The 20,097-nt window shown below is 43.0% G+C and overlaps 2 protein-coding genes and 1 long non-coding RNA gene across 3 annotated transcripts; all 3 read left to right on the top strand.

Annotated features, from left to right (window-relative positions):
* The first annotated feature begins 2 nt into the window (after positions 1-2).
* LOC119562393 lies at positions 3-772 on the top strand. Its single transcript, XR_005221822.1, has 3 exons — positions 3-457; positions 525-672; positions 728-772. It is a non-coding gene; the product is annotated as an uncharacterized LOC119562393 (long non-coding RNA).
* A 12,856-nt stretch (positions 773-13,628) lies between these two features.
* LOC119562402 lies at positions 13,629-14,281 on the top strand. Its single transcript, XM_037875598.1, has 3 exons — positions 13,629-13,647; positions 13,719-13,862; positions 13,915-14,281. The coding sequence occupies exons 2-3, from the start codon at positions 13,798-13,800 to the stop codon at positions 14,258-14,260; spliced, it is 411 nt and encodes a 136-aa protein (XP_037731526.1). The 5' UTR covers positions 13,629-13,647; positions 13,719-13,797; the 3' UTR covers positions 14,261-14,281.
* Positions 14,282-18,036: 3,755 nt separating this feature from the next.
* Positions 18,037-18,689, top strand: LOC119562403. Its single transcript, XM_037875599.1, has 3 exons — positions 18,037-18,055; positions 18,127-18,270; positions 18,323-18,689. Exons 2-3 carry the CDS (start codon positions 18,206-18,208, stop codon positions 18,666-18,668), a joined length of 411 nt encoding a protein of 136 aa, XP_037731527.1. The 5' UTR covers positions 18,037-18,055; positions 18,127-18,205; the 3' UTR covers positions 18,669-18,689.
* The last annotated feature ends 1,408 nt before the right edge of the window (positions 18,690-20,097 follow it).

Here is a 20,097-nt window from a genome sequence, read left to right on the forward strand (position 1 = left end):
ATCATTTTCGAGCCGTTGGATGGCTCCTGGGCCTGCACCAACAAATTGCTTATTGGTGTTAAAATATATGTTCTCAAATCAAAAAAAAAGTATAAAAATCGCCTAAGCTCGTAAAAAGTACTGAGTAAAAGCACTGAAATACTGAATCGATTTGCGTGTGCGGTTCCATTTTCCTATAGTCTAGTACTCACATTGACGAAAACCGCTAGCCATAGGAGTGAGCGAGCGGCAAATACGCGGCAAACGCTTTTCGTCGGGCCTGTTTTTCAGCGCGGCTCTCAGATGAGCTAAGGAAATACCAGAAAAAAAATAGCTGATCTAGCGAGTAAATTTTGATGAACGCCGTTAGCCGCGACCCAAAGATTAAAATATGTATTCTTCGGCGGTGTTCGTGCAAAAGCGGTGCCAAAGCTAAAAATTAATAATGGCAGGAAAACTCCAAAATCGCCTGCAGGAGGTCAGTGTAGATGAAAAGGGACGCCTAATCCAAGCTGTTACCCATTAATGTGAGACTTCATCGACAGACAGCAATAGCACAATGGGGTAAATCCGCAGAATAGTAGAAGTGCTGGATGAGATCCAATAGAAAATCCCAGAGGGAAGGAACATGACGACTGGGACATCGCCCCATACATCGACATCCTGCCGGACGTATCCTCGCAGAGAAAGAAGGTTCTGGCCAAAAGAATTTGTATACGTTGTACTAATATAAGTATCTTTTTAGCAGAACCACCGGAACGATCTCCGATGAGCTCTCCACTGGGGGACCACAGGACTCTACCTCCACCAGCTATTTGGCAGCTAACGCGGAGATGGAGGATGCGCTGGCTTCTATAGGGAGGAGGAAAAAAAAGGCGCCCGCTAAGGGACAGCTGGAGAAGCCATTGCCAGGATGCTGGGCGACTTCCTGCAGCATCAGGCGGAACAACCACGTTCCCAGCCCAACTCCGACTTCCTTTAGGTCCAATATGCTATCGGCATTCGGAGCTGGACTGCAGATGGCGCGGAAAAGATGGCGAGGCATCCGTTAGACGAGAAGGAAACTTTTAATTATTAACATACATAAATAAAAACATTCGTTGAACATTCCATTTAGTATACCCGTTACTCGTAGAGTAAAAGGGTATACTAGATTCGTCGGAAAGTATATAACAGGCAGAAGGAAGCGTTTCCGACCCCATAAAGTATATATATTCTTGATCAGGATCACTAGCCGAGTCGATCAAGCCATGTCCGTCTGTCCGTATGAACGCTGAGATCTCGGAAACTATAAGAGCTACAATATTGATTCAGATTCTTGAAATTCCTGCGCAGCGCAAGTTTGTTTCAGCAGAGTGCCACGTCCACTCTAACGCCCAAAACTGGCTCCTACAGTTTTGATGCTGGAATAAAAATTTTAACTGAAATGTATTGTTCTCTTCAATACCTATCGATTGACCAAAAAAAGTTTGCCACGCCCACAAACTTCAAAAAATCGTAAGTATGAACGTGGATATCTCGGAAACTATCAAAAATAGAGAATCGGGATCTCAGATTTAGATTCCGTAGCTTTGTACGCAGCGCAATTTTGTTACGGGAATATGCCACGCCCACTATAACGCCCACAAACCGCCCAAAGCTGTGGCGCCCACAATTTTTATGCTAGATACAAAATTTTAACTGAAATGTATTGGTCTCGTCAATACCTATCGGTTGATCCAAAAATTTGCCACGCCCACTCTAACGCCCATAACGCTTAAATCTGTCTACCACCGGTAGATGGCGCATTTAAATCTCGCTTTGCTGCTTGCATATCTCCATTTCCCTTTGGTCCCTTAAGCTGAGTAACGGGTATCTGATAGTCGAGGTACTCACTATAGTGCTCTCCCTTGTTTTTATTTTAATTTCTTTGTGCACCAGCAGACTCTTCTTTTTAAAATTGCTCCAATTGATTTGTTTTCCGTTTGTCAACAAACCCAGCTGCTTGATATATATCAATACCTATATATCTACATTCCAATAATCATACCAATTCCAATATTACTTAAAAAGTTGTAAATTCAAAGTTAATAAGTGAAAAAGGGGCTGCATGGGTAATAATACCGCTACCTGGCGCTAGGTGCCGCGCAAAAAAAGAGGCCCTGCAATATTATTTTAAAATTGGTAAAGCCTAGTACTCACATCGACGAAAACCGCGAGCTAACCACAGGAGTGATCGAGATGCAAACAGGCGGCTAATGCTTTTCGTCGGGTCTGTTTTTCAGCGCGGTACTTAGATGAGCTAAGGAAACACCAGAAAAAATACCAGATTTCGGGAGTGAATTTTCGATGAACACCGTTAGTCGCGGCCCAAAGAATAAGAAATTTAATCTTTAAATTGAAGAAAAACCACAAAAACTGTTAAAGCCTAGTACTCAGATCGGCTAAGAGTTTCACTAGTCGAAAAATCTTATTCTTTGTAGTGTGACCGATGTTTTTAAAGTTCACCCGCAATGCATGTAGCATGGTCTCACTGTCAAGCGGCTGGGATTGTTGCCAAACGGAAAACAAATCAATTGCAGAAACTTAAAAAGGAGGAGTCTGCTGGTGGTACACAAAGAAAGTAAAATAAAATTAAATGGAATGTTCAACGAATGTTTTTATTTATGTAAATTAGTAGTTTAAAGCTTCTTTAACGTCCCACGAATGCTTCGCCATCTTTCCCGCGCCACCGCAGTCCAGCTCCGATTCCCAATGGGCATATTGGACCTTGAGGAAGTGGGAGCCGGATTGGGAACGGGGTTGATCCGCTGATGCTGCAGGCTGTCGTCCAGCATCTTGGTAGTGGCTGGCCATAGCTTTTCCAACTGTTCCTTAGCGGACGCCCTATTTTCCTCCTACCTATAGAAGCCAGCGGGTCCTCCAGCTTCGCCTAAGCTGCCAAGTAGCTGGTGGCTATGGTGTACGGAGTCCTAATGGAGAGGTCTTCGGAGATCATATTACTGGTGGTTCTGCCATAAAGATTCTCCTATTAGTACAACGGAACCAAATTATTTTGGTCAGATCTTACTTTCTTTGCGAGGACACGCCCGGCAAGATGTCCATGTAAAGAGCGAAGGCCCACTCGGCATGTTCCTTCCCACTGGGATTCTCTAGTGGATCTCCTCCAGCACTTCAACTGTTCTGCGGATTTGCCCCTGTTGTGGTATTGCTTCCTGTCGGTCAAGTCCCACAATAATGAGCAACAGCTTGGGTTAGGCGTCCATTTTCATCTGCACTGACCTCCTTTAACCGTTTTTGGGGTTTTTCTTCCATTTAACATTTTTTAATTCCCCACCGCTTCTGCACGAACACCGCCAAAGGTTAAATTTCTTATTCTTTGGGCCGCGGCTTACGACGTTTTTATTTTTTCTGGTTTTTCCTTAGCTCATCTGAGTAGCGCGCTTAAAAACAGACCCGACGAAAAGCCTTAGCCGCGTATTTGCCTCTCGCTCACTCCTATGGTTAGCTCGCGGTTTTCGTCGATGTGAGTACTAGGCTTAAAGGAGGTCAGTGCAGATGAAAACGGACGCCTAATCCAAGCTGTTGTCCATTATTGTGGGACTTGACCGACAGGAAGCAATACCATAACAGGGGCAAAGGAACAGTGGGAGGGACCATGGCGAGTGGACTTCGATCTCCACATGGACATCCTCCCGGGCGTGTCCTCGTAAATAAAGTAAGACCTGGCCAAAAGAATTTGGTTACGTTGTACTAATATAAGTATCTTTTTAGCAGAACCACCGGTAATACGATATACGACGACCTCTTCAATAGGACTCCGGACATCACCACCATCAGCTACTTGTCCAGCTTAAGCGGAGTTTGAGGATTCGCTGACCTATAGGTTTAAATCCATTAACGACCTATTAATCCGACGGTTACCCATTTATAATTTGTTATTTACAAGTAACGAGATACAGTATTTTGCATTTATATCGAACAGAGTAACTAAAAGCAAAACCGACTACAAAACACGTAAATTTATGAGTCAAGCGCTTAGGTTAGATATTATAAGTCAGCCATGGAAGCAATCCAATACCAGTTGAAACTATTAACATCATGCATTTTAATAACATACAAAAAAATTTTGAAATAAAGAGAATGTTAGTACGTAGTTTGAAGCTACCTACATTATTTTTCTAGATGTGCCGCGAACTTAATAAATGAGTTACACGCAAACTCGTCGACTCTTTTGAGCCTTGTAAAAACTTAATTATTGTGTAAAGATTGATGTCAGCATCATAGCAATCCGAGATATTTCATTTCTATTCTATTCTTTAATCAAGCAACATCAACGAATATCTCAAGACTGATTCTTTGGAAACTTTTTGAGTTATACCAGCGTGTACAGGAAGAAAATATTAGTTTAGAAATGGTGGATTTTTTATATATGGGATCAATTTTTCGAACCGTTGGATGGCTCCTGGGCCTTCACCAACAAATTGCTTATTGGTGTTAAAATATATGTTCTCAAATCAAAAAAAAAAGTATAAAAATCACCTAAGCTCGTAAAAAGTAGTGAGTAAAAGCACTGAAATACTGAATCGATTTGCGTGTGCGGTTCCATTTTTCTATAGTCTAGTACTCACATCGACGAAAACCGCTAACCATAGGAGTGAGCGAGCGGCAAATACGCGGCAAACGCTTTTCGTCGGGTCCGTTTTTCAGCGCGGCTCTCAGATGAGCTAAGGAAATACCAGAAAAAAATAGCTGATCTAGCTAGTAAATTTTGATGAACGCCGTTAGCCGCGACCCAAAGATTAAAAAATGTATTCTTCGGCAGTGTTCGTGCAAATGCGGTGCCAAAGCAAAAAATTAATGGCAGGAAAACTCCAAAATCGCCTGCAGGAGGTCAGTGTAGATGAAAAGGGACGCCTAATCCAAGCTGTTACCCATTAATGTGAGACTTCACCGACAGACAGCAATAGCACAATGGGGTAAATCCGCAGAATAGTAGAAGTGCTGGATGAGATCCAATAGAAAATCCCAGAGGGAAGGAACATGACGACTGGGACATCGCCCCATATATCGACATCCTGCCGGACGTATCCTCGCAGAGAAAGAAGGTTCTGGCCAAAGAATTTGGATACGTTGTACTAATATAAGTATCTTTTTACCAGAACCACCGGAACGATCTCCGATGAGCTCTCCACTGGGGGACCACAGGACTCTACCTCCACAAGCTATTTGGCATGCTGGGCGACTTCCTGCAGCATCAGGCGGAACAACCACGTTCCCAGCCCAACTCCGACTTCCTTTAGGTCCAATATGCTATCGGCATTCGGAGCTGGACTGCAGATGGCGCGGAAAAGATGGCGAGGCATCCGTGAGACGAGAAGGAACCTTTTAATTATTAACATACATAAATAAAAACATTCGTTGAACATTCCATTTATTATACCCGTTACTCGTAGAGTAAAAGGGTATACTAGATTCGTCGGAAAGTATATAACAGGCAGAAGGAAGCGTTTCCGACCCCATAAAGTACATATATTCTTGATCAGGATCACTAGCCGAGTCGATCAAGCCATGTCCGTCTGTCCGTATGAACGCTGAGATCTCGGAAACTATAAGAGCTACAATATTGATTCAGATTCTTGAAATTCCTGCGCAGCGCAAGTTTGTTTCAGCAGAGTGCCACGTCCACTCTAACGCCCAAAACTGGCTCCTACAGTTTTGATGCTAGAATAAAAATTTTAACTGAAATGTATTGTTCTCATCAATACCTATCGATTGACCTAAAAAAAGTTTGCCTCGCCCACAAACTTCAAAAAATCGTAAGTATGAACGTGGATATCTCGGAAACTATCAAAGATAGAGAATCGGGATCTCAGATTTAGATTCCGTAGCTTTGTACGCAGCGCAATTTTGTTACGCGAATATGCCACGCCCACTATAACGCCCACAAACCGCCCAAAGCTGTGGCGCCCACAATTTTCATGCTGATACCAGCGTGTACAGGAAGAAAATATTAGTCTAGAAATGGTGGATTTTTTATATATGGGATCAATTTTTCGAGCCGTTGGATGGCTCCTGGGCCTGCACCAACAAATTGCTTATTGGTGTTAAAATATATGTTCTCAAATCAAAAAAAAAAGTATAAAAATCGCCTAAGCTCGTAAAAAGTAGTGAGTAAAAGCACTGAAATGCTGAATCGATTTGCGTGTGCGGTTCCATTTTTCTATAGTCTAGTACTCACATCGACGAAAACCGCTAACCATAGGAGTGAGCGAGAGGCAAATACGCGGCAAACGCTTTTCGTCGGGTCTGTTTTTCAGCGCGGCTCTCAGATGAGCTAAGGAAATACCAGAAAAAATATAGCTGATCTAGCTAGTAAATTTTGATGAACGCCGTTAGCCGCGACCCAAAGATTAAAAAATGTATTCTTCGGCAGTGTTCGTGCAAATGCGGTGCCAAAGCAAAAAATTAATGGCAGGAAAACTCCAAAATCGCCTGCAGGAGGTCAGTGTAGGTGAAAAGGGACGCCTAATCCAAGCTGTTACCCATTAATGTGAGACTTCACCGACAGACAGCAATAGCACAATGGGGTAAATCCGCAGGATAGTAGAAGTGCTGGATGAGATCCAATAGAAAATCCCAGAGGGAAGGAACATGACGACTGGGACATCGCCCCAAACATCGACATCCTGCCGAAAGAATAAGAAATTTAATCTTTGGCGGTGTTCGTGCAGAAGCGGTGGGCAATTTTAAATGGAAGATAAACCAAAAAAACTGTTAAAGCCTAGTACTCAGATCGGCTAAGAGTTTCACTAGTCGAAAAATCTTATTCTTTGTAGTGTGACCGATGTTTTTAAAGTTCACCCGCAATGCATGTAGCATGGTCTCACTGTCAAGCGGCTGGGATTGTTGCCAAACGGAAAACAAATCAATTGCAGAAATTTAAAAAGGAGGAGTCTGCTGGTGGTACACAAAGAAAGTAAAATAAAATTAAATGGAATGTTCAACGAATGTTTTTATTTATGTAAATTAGTAGTTTAAGGCTTCTTTAACGTCCCACGAATACTTCGCCATCTTTCCCGCGCCACCGCAGTCCTGCTCCGATTCCCAATGGGCATATTGGACCTTGAGGAAGTGGGAGCCGGATTGGGAACGGGGTTGATCCGCTGATGCTGCAGGATGTCTTCCAACATCCTGGTAGTGGCTGGCCATGGCTTTTCCAACTGTTCCTTAGCGGACGCCCTATTTTCCTCCTACCTATAGAAGCCAGCGGGTCCTCCAGCTTCGCCTAAGCTGCCAAGTAGCTGGTGGCTATGGTGTACGGAGTCCTAATGGAGAGGTCTTCGGAGATCATATTACTGGTGGTTCTGCCATAAAGATTCTTCTATTAGTACAACGGAACCAAATTATTTTGGTCAGATCTTACTTTCTTTGCGAGGACACGCCCGGCAAGATGTCCATGTAAAGAGCGAAGGCCCACTCGGCATGTTCCTTCCCACTGGGATTCTCTAGTGGATCTCCTCCAGCACTTCAACTGTTCTGCGGATTTGCCCCTGTTGTGGTATTGCTTCCTGTCGGTCAAGTCCCACAATAATGAGCAACAGCTTGGATTAGGCGTCCATTTTCATCTATACTGACCTCCTTTAACCGTTTTTGGGGTTTTTCTTCCATTTAACATTTTTTATTTCCCCACCGCTTCTGCACGAACACCGCCAAAGGTTAAATTTCTTATTCTTTGGGCCGCGGCTTACGACGTTCATCGAAAATTCACTCGCGAAATCTGGTATTTTTTCTGGTTTTTCCTTAGCTCATCTGAGTACCGCGCTTAAAAACAGACCCGACGAAAAGCCTTAGCCGCGTATTTGCCTCTTGCTCACTCCTATGGTTAGCTCGCGGTTTTCGTCGATGTGAGTACTAGGCTTAAAGGAGGTCAGTGCAGATGAAAACGGACGCCTAATCCAAGCTGTTGTCCATTATTGTGGGACTTGACCGACAGGAAGCAATACCATAACAGGGGCAAAGGAACAGAGGGAGGGACCATGGCGAGTGGACTTCGATCTCCACATGGACATCCTCCCGGGCGTGTCCTCGTAAATAAAGTAAGACCTGGCCAAAAGAATTTGGTTACGTTGTACTAATATAAGTATCTTTTTAGCAGAACCACCGGTAATACGATATCCGACGACCTCTTCAATAGGACTCCGGACATCACCACCATCAGCTACTTGTCCAGCTTAAGCGGAGCTTGAGGACTCGCTGACCTATAGGCTTAAATCCATTAACGACCCATTAATCCGACGGTTACCCATTTATAATTTGTTATTTACAAGTAACGAGATACAGTATTTTGCATTTATATCGAACAGAGTAAGTAAAAGCAAAACCGACTACAAAACACGTAAATTTATGAGTCAAGCGCTTAGGTTAGATATTATAAGTCAGCCATGGAAGCAATCCAATACCAGTTGAAACTATTAACATCATGCATTTTAATAACATAAAAACAAATTTTGAAATAAAGAGAATGTTAGTACGTAGTTTGAAGCTACCTACATTATTTTTCTAGATGTGCCGCGAACTTAATAAATGAGTTACACGCAAACTCGTCGACTCCTTTGAGCCTTGTAAAAACTGAATTATTGTGTAAAGATTGATGTCAGCATCATAGCAATCCGAGATATTTCATTTCTATTCTATTCTTTAATCAAGCAACATCAACGAATATCTCAAGACTGATTCTTTGGAAACTTTTTGAGTGATACCAGCGTGTACAGGAAGAAAATATTAGTCTAGAAATGGTGGATTTTTTATATATGGGATCAATTTTTCGAGCCGTTGGATGGCTCCTGGGCCTGCACCAACAAATTGCTTATTGGTGTTAAAATATATGTTCTCAAATCAAAAAAAAAGTATAAAAATCGCCTAAGCTCGTAAAAAGTACTGAGTAAAAGCACTGAAATACTGAATCGATTTGCGTGTGCGGTTCCATTTTCCTATAGTCTAGTACTCACATCGACGAAAACCGCTAGCCATAGGAGTGAGCGAGCGGCAAATACGCGGCAAACGCTTTTCGTCGGGCCTGTTTTTCAGCGCGGCTCTCAGATGAGCTAAGGAAATACCAGAAAAAAAATAGCTGATCTAGCGAGTAAATTTTGATGAACGCCGTTAGCCGCGACCCAAGGATTAAAATATGTATTCTTCGGCGGTGTTCGTGCAAAAGCGGTGCCAAAGCTAAAAATTAATAATGGCAGGAAAACTCCAAAATCGCCTGCAGGAGGTCAGTGTAGATGAAAAGGGACGCCTAATCCAAGCTGTTACCCATTAATGTGAGACTTCACCGACAGACAGCAATAGCACAATGGGGTACATCCGCAGAATAGTAGAAGTGCTGGATGAGATCCAATAGAAAATCCCAGAGGGAAGGAACAAGACGACTGGGACATCGCCCCATACATCGACATCCTGCCGGACGTATCCTCGCAGAGAAAGAAGGTTCTGGCCAAAAGAATTTGGATACGTTGTACTAATATAAGTATCTTTTTAGCAGAACCACCGGAACGATCTCCGATGAGCTCTCCACTTTGGGACCACAGGACTCTACCTCCACCAGCTATTTGGCAGCTAAAGCGGAGATGGAGGATGCGCTGGCTTCTATAGGGAGGAGGAAAAAAAAGGCGCCCGCTAAGGGACAGCTGGAGAAGCCATTGCCAGGATGCTGGGCGACTTCCTGCAGCATCAGGCGGAACAACCACGTTCCCAGCCCAACTCCGACTTCCTTTAGGTCCAATATGCTATCGGCATTCGGAGCTGGACTGCAGATGGCGCGGAAAAGATGGCGAGGCATCCGTGAGACGAGAAGGAACCTTTTAATTATTAACATACATAAATAAAAACATTCGTTGAACATTCCATTTATTATACCCGTTACTCGTAGAGTAAAAGGGTATACTAGATTCGTCGGAAAGTATATAACAGGCAGAAGGAAGCGTTTCCGACCCCATAAAGTATATATATTCTTGATCAGGATCACTAGCCGAGTCGATCAAGCCATGTCCGTCTGTCCGTATGAACGCTGAGATCTCGGAAACTATAAGAGCTACAATATTGATTCAGATTCTTGAAATTCCTGCGCAGCGCAAGTTTGTTTCAGCAGAGTGCCACGTCCACTCTAACGCCTAAAACTGGCTCCTACAGTTTTGATGCTGGAATAAAAATTTTAACTGAAATGTATTGTTCTCATCAATACCTATCGATTGACCCAAAAAAAGTTTGCCACGCCCACAAACTTCAAAAAATCGTAAGTATGAAAATCGGAAACTATCAAAGATAGAGAATCGGGATCTCAGATTTAGATTTCGTAGCTTTGTACGCAGCGCAATTTTGTTACGCGAATATGCCACGCCCACAAGCCGCCCAAAGCTGTGGCGCCCACAATTTTTATGCTAGATACAAAATTTTAACTGAAATGTATTGGTCTCGTCAATACCTATCGGTTGATCCAAAAATTTGCCACGCCCACTCTAACGCCCATAACGCTTAAATCTGTCTACCACCGGTAGATGGCGCATTTAAATCTCGCTTTGCTGCTTGCATATCTCCATTTCCCTTTGGTCCCTTAAGCTGAGTAACGGGTATCTGATAGTCGAGGTACTCACTATAGTGTTCTCCCTTGTTTTTATTTTAATTTCTTCGTGCACCAGCAGACTCTTCTTTTTAAAATTGCTCCAATTGATTTGTTTTCCGTTTGTCAACAAACCCAGCTGCTTGATATATATCAATACCTATATATCTACATTCCAATAATCATACCAATCCCAATATTATTTAAAAAGTTGTGAATTACAAAGTTAATAAGTGAAAAAGAAGTTGCATGGGTAATAATACCGCTACCTGGCGCTAGGTGCCGCGCAAAAAAAGAGTCCCTGCAATATTATTTTAAAATTGGTAAAGCCTAGTACTCACATCGACGAAAACCGCGAGCTAACCACAGGAGTGAGCGAGATGTAAACAGGCGGCTAATGCTTTTCGTCGGGTCTGTTTTTCAGCGCGGTACTCAGACGAGCTAAGGAAACACCAGAAAAAATACCAGATTTCGGGAGTGAATTTTCGATGAACGCCGTTAGTCGCGGCCCAAAGAATAAGAAATTTAATCTTTGGCGGTGTTCGTGCAGAAGCGGTGGGCAATTTTAAATGGAAGAAAAACCATAAAAACTGTTAAAGCCTAGTACTCAGATCGGCTAAGAGTTTCACTAGTCGAAAAATCTTATTCTTTGTAGTGTGACCGATGTTTTTAAAGTTCACCCGCAATGCATGTAGCATGGTCTCACTGTCAAGCGGCTGGGATTGTTGCCAAACGGAAAACAAATCAATTGCAGAAACTTAAAAAGGAGGAGTCTGCTGGTGGTACACAAAGAAAGTAAAATAAAATTAAATGGAATGTTCAACGAATGTTTTTATTTATGTAAATTAGTAGTTTAAAGCTTCTTTAACGTCCCACGAATGCTTCGCCATCTTTCCCGCGCCACCGCAGTCCAGCTCCGATTCCCAATGGGCATATTGGACCTTGAGGAAGTGGGAGCCGGATTGGGAACGGGGTTGATCCGCTGATGCTGCAGGATGTCGTCCAGCATCTTGGTAGTGGCTGGCCATGGCTTTTCCAACTGTTCCTTAGCGGACGCCCTATTTTCCTCCTACCTATAGAAGCCAGCGGGTCCTCCAGCTTCGCCTAAGCTGCCAAGTAGCTGGTGGCTATGGTGTACGGAGTCCTAATGGAGAGGTCTTCGGAGATCATATTACTGGTGGTTCTGCCATAAAGATTCTTCTATTAGTACAACGGAACCAAATTATTTTGGTCAGATCTTACTTTCTTTGCGAGGACACGCCCGGCAAGATGTCCATGTAAAGAGCGAAGGCCCACTCGGCATGTTCCTTCCCACTGGGATTCTCTAGTGGATCTCCTCCAGCACTTCAACTGTTCTGCGGATTTGCCCCTGTTGTGGTATTGCTTCCTGTCGGTCAAGTCCCACAATAATGAGCAACAGCTTGGATTAGGCGTCCATTTACATCTGCACTGACCTCCTTTAACCGTTTTTGGGGTTTTTCTTCCATTTAACATTTTTTAATTCCCCACCGCTTCTGCACGAACACCGCCAAAGGTTAAATTTCTTATTCTTTGGGCCGCGGCTTACGACGTTTTTATTTTTTCTGGTTTTTCCTTAGCTCATCTGAGTACCGCGCTTAAAAACAGACCCGACGAAAAGCCTTAGCCGCGTATTTGCCTCTCGCTCACTCCTATGGTTAGCTCGCGGTTTTCGTCGATGTGAGTACTAGGCTTAAAGGAGGTCAGTGCAGATGAAAACGGACGCCTAATCCAAGCTGTTGTCCATTATTGTGGGACTTGACCGACAGGAAGCAATACCATAACAGGGGCAAAGGAACAGTGGGAGGGACCATGGCGAGTGGACTTCGATCTCCACATGGACATCCTCCCGGGCGTGTCCTCGTAAATAAAGTAAGACCTGGCCAAAAGAATTTGGTTACGTTGTACTAATATAAGTATCTTTTTAGCAGAACCACCGGTAATACGATATACGACGACCTCTTCAATAGGACTCCGGACATCACCACCATCAGCTACTTGTCCAGCTTAAGCGGAGCTTGAGGACTCGCTGACCTATAGGTTTAAATCCATTAACGACCTATTAATCCGACGGTTACCCATTTATAATTTGTTATTTACAAGTAACGAGATACAGTATTTTGCATTTATATCGAACAGAGTAAGTAAAAGCAAAACCGACTACAAAACACGTAAATTTATGAGTCAAGCGCTTAGGTTAGATATTATAAGTCAGCCATGGAAGCAATCCAATACCAGTTGAAACTATTAACATCATGCATTTTAATAACATACAAAAAAATTTTGAAATAAAGAGAATGTTAGTACGTAGTTTGAAGCTACCTACATTATTTTTCTAGATGTGCCGCGAACTTAATAAATGAGTTACACGCAAACTCGTCGACTCCTTTGAGCCTTGTAAAAACTTAATTATTGTGTAAAGATTGATGTCAGCATCATAGCAATCTGAGATATTTCATTTCTATTCTATTCTTTAATCAAGCAACATCAACGAATATCTCAAGACTGATTCTTTGGAAACTTTTTGAGTGATACCAGCGTGTACAGGAAGAAAATATTAGTCTAGAAATGGTGGATTTTTTATATATGGGATCAATTTTTCGAGCCGTTGGATGGCTCCTGGGCCTGCACCAACAAATTGCTTATTGGTGTTAAAATATATGTTCTCAAATCAAGAAAAAAGTATAAAAATCGCCTAAGCTCGTAAAAAGTACTGAGTAAAAGCACTGAAATACTGAATCGATTTGTGTGTGCGGTTCCATTTTCCTATAGTCTAGTACTCACATCGACGAAAACCGCTAGCCATAGGAGTGAGCGAGCGGCAAATACGCGGCAAACGCTTTTCGTCGGGCCTGTTTTTCAGCGCGGCTCTCAGATGAGCTAAGGAAATACCAGAAAAAAAATAGCTGATCTAGCGAGTTAATTTTGATGAACGCCGTTAGCCGCGACCCAAAGATTAAAATATGTATTCTTCGGCGGTGTTCGTGCAAAAGCGGTGCCAAAGCTACAAATTAATAATGGCAGGAAAACTCCAAAATCGCCTGCAGGAGGTCAGTGTAGATGAAAAGGGACGCCTAATCCAAGCTGTTACCCATTAATGTGAGACTTCACCGACAGACAGCAATAGCACAATGGGGTAAATCCGCAGAATAGTAGAAGTGCTGGATGAGATCCAATAGAAAATCCCAGAGGGAAGGAACATGACGACTGGGACATCGCCCCATATATCGACATCCTGCCGGACGTATCCTCGCAGAGAAAGAAGGTTCTGGCCAAAAGAATTTGGATACGTTGTACTAATATAAGTATCTTTTTAGCAGAACCACCGGAACGATCTCCGATGAGCTCTCCACTGGGGGATCACAGGACTCTACCTCCACCAGCTATTTGGCAGCTAAAGCGGAGATGGAGGATGCGCTGGCTTCTATAGGGAGGAGGAAAAAAAAGGCGCCCGCTAAGGGACAGCTGGAGAAGCCATTGCCAGGATGCTGGGCGACTTCCTGCAGCATCAGGCGGAACAACCACGTTCCCAGCCCAACTCCGACTTCCTTTAGGTCCAATATGCTATCGGCATTCGGAGCTAAACTGCAGATGGCGCGGAAAAGATGGCGAGGCATCCGTGAGACGAGAAGGAACCTTTTAATTATTAACATACACAAATAAAAACATTCGTTGAACATTCCATTTATTATACCCGTTACTCGTAGAGTAAAAGGGTATACTAGATTTGTCGGAAAGTATATAACAGGCAGAAGGAAGCGTTTCCGACCCCATAAAGTATATATATTCTTGATCAGGATCACTAGCCGAGTCGATCAAGCCATGTCCGTCTGTCCGTATGAACGCTGAGATCTCGGAAACTATAAGAGCTACAATATTGATTCAGATTCTTGAAATTCCTGCGCAGCGCAAGTTTGTTTCAGCAGAGTGCCACGTCCACTCTAACGCCCAAAACTGGCTCCTACAGTTTTGATGCTGGAATAAAAATTTTAACTGAAATGTATTGTTCTCTTCAATACCTATCGATTGACCCAAAAAAAGTTTGCCACGCCCACAAACTTCAAAAAATCGTAAGTATGAACGTGGATATCTCGGAAACTATCAAAAATAGAGAATCGGGATCTCAGATTTAGATTCCGTAGCTTTGTAAGCAGCTCAATTTTGTTACGCGAATATGCCACGCCCAAAGCTGTGGCGCCCACAATTTTTATGCTAGATACAAAATTTTAACTGAAATGTATTGGTCTCGTCAATACCTATCGGTTGATCCAAAAATTTGCCACGCCCACTCTAACGCCCATAACGCTTAAATCTGTCTACCACCGGTAGATGGCGCATTTAAATCTCGCTTTGCTGCTTGCATATCTCCATTTCCCTTTGGTCCCTTAAGCTGAGTAACGGGTATCTGATAGTCAAGGTACTCACTATAGTGTTCTCCCTTGTTTTTATTTTAATTTCTTTGTGCACCAGCAGACTCTTCTTTTTAAAATTGCTCCAATTGATTTGCTTTCCGTTTGTCAACAAACCCAGCTGCTTGATATATATCAATACCTATATATCTACATTCCAATAATCATACCAATTCCAATATTACTTAAAAAGTTGTGAATTACAAAGTTAATAAGTGAAAAAGGAGTTGCATGGGTAATAATACCGCTACCTGGCGCTAGGTGCCGCGCAAAAAAAGAGTCCCTGCAATATTATTTTAAAATTGGTAAAGCCTAGTACTCACATCGACGAAAACCGCGAGCTGACCACTGGAGTGAGCGAGATGCAAACAGGCGGCTAATGCTTTTCGTCGGGTCTGTTTTTCAGCGCGGTACTCAGATGAGCTAAGGAAACACCAGAAAAAATACCAGATTTCGGGAGTGAATTTTCGATGAACGCCGTTAGTCGCGGCCCAAAGAATAAGAAATTTAATCTTCGGCGGTGTTCGTGCAGAAGCGGTGGGCAATTTTAAATGGAAGAAAAACCACAAAAACTGTTAAAGCCTAGTACTCAGATCGGCTAAGAGTTTCACTAGTCGAAAAATCTTATTCTTTGTAGTGTGACCGGTGTTTTTAAAGTTCACCCGCAATGCATGTAGCATGGTCTCACTGTCAAGCGGCTGGGATTGTTGCCAAACGGAAAACAAATCAATTGCAGAAACTTAAAAAGGAGGAGTCTGCTGGTGGTACACAAAGAAAGTAAAATAAAATTAAATGGAATGTTCAACGAATGTTTTTATTTATGTAAATTAGTAGTTTAAAGCTTCTTTAACGTCCCACGAATGCTTCGCCACCTTTCCCGCGCCACCGCAGTCCAGCTCCGATTCCCAATGGGCATATTGGACCTTGAGGAAGTGGGAGCCGGATTGGGAACGGGGTTGATCCGCTGATGCTGCAGGATGTCGTCCAGCATCTTGGTAGTGGCTGGCCATGGCTTTTCCAACTGTTCCTTAGCGGACGCCCTATTTTCCTCCTACCTATAGAAGCCAGCGGGTCCTCCAGCTTCGCCTAAGCTGCCAAGTAGCTGGTGGCTATGGTGTACGCAGTCCTAATGGAGAGGTCTTCGGAGATAATATTACTGGTGGTTCTGCCATAAAGATTCTTCTATTAGTACAACGGAACCAAATTATTTTGGTCAGATCTTACTTTCTTTGCGAGGACACGCCCGGCAAGATGTCCATGTAAAGAGCGAAGGCCCACTCGGCATGTTCCTTCCCACTGGGATTCTCTAGTGGATCTCCTCCAGCACTTCAACTGTTCTGCGGATTTGCCCCTGTTGTGGTATTGCTTCCTGTCGGTCAAGTCCCACAATAATGAGCAACAGCTTGGGTTAGGCGTCCATTTTCATCTGCACTGACCTCCTTTAACCGTTTTTGGGGTTTTTCTTCCATTTAACATTTTTTAATTCCCCACCGCTTCTGCACGAACACCGCCAAAGGTTAAATTTCTTATTCTTTGGGCCGCGGCTTACGACGTTTTTATTTTTTCTGGTTTTTCCTTAGCTCATCTGAGTAGCGCGCTTAAAAACAGACCCGACGAAAAGCCTTAGCCGCGTATTTGCCTCTCGCTCACTCCTATGGTTAGCTCGCGGTTTTCGTCGATGTGAGTACTAGGCTTAAAGGAGGTCAGTGCAGATGAAAACGGACGCCTAATCCAAGCTGTTGTCCATTATTGTGGGACTTGACCGACAGGAAGCAATACCATAACAGGGGCAAAGGAACAGTGGGAGGGACCATGGCGAGTGGACTTCGATCTCCACATGGACATCCTCCCGGGCGTGTCCTCGTAAATAAAGTAAGACCTGGCCAAAAGAATTTGGTTACGTTGTACTAATATAAGTATCTTTTTAGCAGAACCACCGGTAATACGATATACGACGACCTCTTCAATAGGACTCCGGACATCACCACCATCAGCTACTTGTCCAGCTTAAGCGGAGCTTGAGGACTCGCTGACCTATTGGTTTAAATCCATTAACGACCTTTAATCCGACGGTTACCCATTTATAATTTGTTATTTACAAGTAACGAGATACAGTATTTTGCATTTATATCGAACAGAGTAAGTAAAAGCAAAACCGACTACAAAACACGTAAATTTATGAGTCAAGCGCTTAGGTTAGATATTATAAGTCAGCCATGGAAGCAATCCAATACCAGTTGAAACTATTAACATCATGCATTTTAATAACATACAAAAAAATTTTGAAATAAAGAGAATGTTAGTACGTAGTTTGAAGCTACCTACATTATTTTTCTAGATGTGCCGCGAACTTAATAAATGAGTTACACGCAAACTCGTCGACTCCTTTGAGCCTTGTAAAAACTTAATTATTGTGTAAAGATTGATGTCAGCATCATAGCAATCTGAGATATTTCATTTCTATTCTATTCTTTAATCAAGCAACATCAACGAATATCTCAAGACTGATTCTTTGGAAACTTTTTGAGTGATACCAGCGTGTACAGGAAGAAAATATTAGTCTAGAAATGGTGGATTTTTTATATATGGGATCAATTTTTCGAGCCGTTGGATGGCTCCTGGGCCTGCACCAACAAATTGCTTATTGGTGTTAAAATATATGTTCTCAAATCAAGAAAAAAGTATAAAAATCGCCTAAGCTCGTAAAAAGTACTGAGTAAAAGCACTGAAATACTGAATCGATTTGTGTGTGCGGTTCCATTTTCCTATAGTCTAGTACTCACATCGACGAAAACCGCTAGCCATAGGAGTGAGCGAGCGGCAAATACGCGGCAAACGCTTTTCGTCGGGCCTGTATTTCAGTGCGGCTCTCAGATGAGCTAAGGAAATACCAGAAAAAAAATAGCTGATCTAGCGAGTTAATTTTGATGAACGCCGTTAGCCGCGACCCAAAGATTAAAATATGTATTCTTCGGCGGTGTTCGTGCAAAAGCGGTGCCAAAGCTACAAATTAATAATGGCAGGAAAACTCCAAAATCGCCTGCAGGAGGTCAGTGTAGATGAAAAGGGACGCCTAATCCAAGCTGTTACCCATTAATGTGAGACTTCACCGACAGACAGCAATAGCACAATGGGGTAAATCCGCAGAATAGTAGAAGTGCTGGATGAGATCCAATAGAAAATCCCAGAGGGAAGGAACATGACGACTGGGACATCGCCCCATATATCGACATCCTGCCGGACGTATCCTCGCAGAGAAAGAAGGTTCTGGCCAAAAGAATTTGGATACGTTGTACTAATATAAGTATCTTTTTAGCAGAACCACCGGAACGATCTCCGATGAGCTCTCCACTGGGGGATCACAGGACTCTACCTCCACCAGCTATTTGGCAGCTAAAGCGGAGATGGAGGATGCGCTGGCTTCTATAGGGAGGAGGAAAAAAAAGGCGCCCGCTAAGGGACAGCTGGAGAAGCCATTGCCAGGATGCTGGGCGACTTCCTGCAGCATCAGGCGGAACAACCACGTTCCCAGCCCAACTCCGACTTCCTTTAGGTCCAATATGCTATCGGCATTCGGAGCTAAACTGCAGATGGCGCGGAAAAGATGGCGAGGCATCCGTGAGACGAGAAGGAACCTTTTAATTATTAACATACACAAATAAAAACATTCGTTGAACATTCCATTTATTATACCCGTTACTCGTAGAGTAAAAGGGTATACTAGATTTGTCGGAAAGTATATAACAGGCAGAAGGAAGCGTTTCCGACCCCATAAAGTATATATATTCTTGATCAGGATCACTAGCCGAGTCGATCAAGCCATGTCCGTCTGTCCGTATGAACGCTGAGATCTCGGAAACTATAAGAGCTACAATATTGATTCAGATTCTTGAAATTCCTGCGCAGCGCAAGTTTGTTTCAGCAGAGTGCCACGTCCACTCTAACGCCCAAAACTGGCTCCTACAGTTTTGATGCTGGAATAAAAATTTTAACTGAAATGTATTGTTCTCTTCAATACCTATCGATTGACCCAAAAAAAGTTTGCCACGCCCACAAACTTCAAAAAATCGTAAGTATGAACGTGGATATCTCGGAAACTATCAAAAATAGAGAATCGGGATCTCAGATTTAGATTCCGTAGCTTTGTAAGCAGCTCAATTTTGTTACGCGAATATGCCACGCCCAAAGCTGTGGCGCCCACAATTTTTATGCTAGATACAAAATTTTAACTGAAATGTATTGGTCTCGTCAATACCTATCGGTTGATCCAAAAATTTGCCACGCCCACTCTAACGCCCATAACGCTTAAATCTGTCTACCACCGGTAGATGGCGCATTTAAATCTCGCTTTGCTGCTTGCATATCTCCATTTCCCTTTGGTCCCTTAAGCTGAGTAACGGGTATCTGATAGTCAAGGTACTCACTATAGTGTTCTCCCTTGTTTTTATTTTAATTTCTTTGTGCACCAGCAGACTCTTCTTTTTAAAATTGCTCCAATTGATTTGCTTTCCGTTTGTCAACAAACCCAGCTGCTTGATATATATCAATACCTATATATCTACATTCCAATAATCATACCAATTCCAATATTACTTAAAAAGTTGTGAATTACAAAGTTAATAAGTGAAAAAGGAGTTGCATGGGTAATAATACCGCTACCTGGCGCTAGGTGCCGCGCAAAAAAAGAGTCCCTGCAATATTATTTTAAAATTGGTAAAGCCTAGTACTCACATCGACGAAAACCGCGAGCTGACCACTGGAGTGAGCGAGATGCAAACAGGCGGCTAATGCTTTTCGTCGGGTCTGTTTTTCAGCGCGGTACTCAGATGAGCTAAGGAAACACCAGAAAAAATACCAGATTTCGGGAGTGAATTTTCGATGAACGCCGTTAGTCGCGGCCCAAAGAATAAGAAATTTAATCTTCGGCGGTGTTCGTGCAGAAGCGGTGGGCAATTTTAAATGGAAGAAAAACCACAAAAACTGTTAAAGCCTAGTACTCAGATCGGCTAAGAGTTTCACTAGTCGAAAAATCTTATTCTTTGTAGTGTGACCGATGTTTTTAAAGTTCACCCGCAATGCATGTAGCATGGT

Source organism: Drosophila subpulchrella, unplaced genomic scaffold (assembly GCF_014743375.2).
Source record: "Drosophila subpulchrella strain 33 F10 #4 breed RU33 unplaced genomic scaffold, RU_Dsub_v1.1 Primary Assembly Seq44, whole genome shotgun sequence".
Lineage (NCBI taxonomy): Eukaryota > Metazoa > Arthropoda > Insecta > Diptera > Drosophilidae > Drosophila > Drosophila subpulchrella.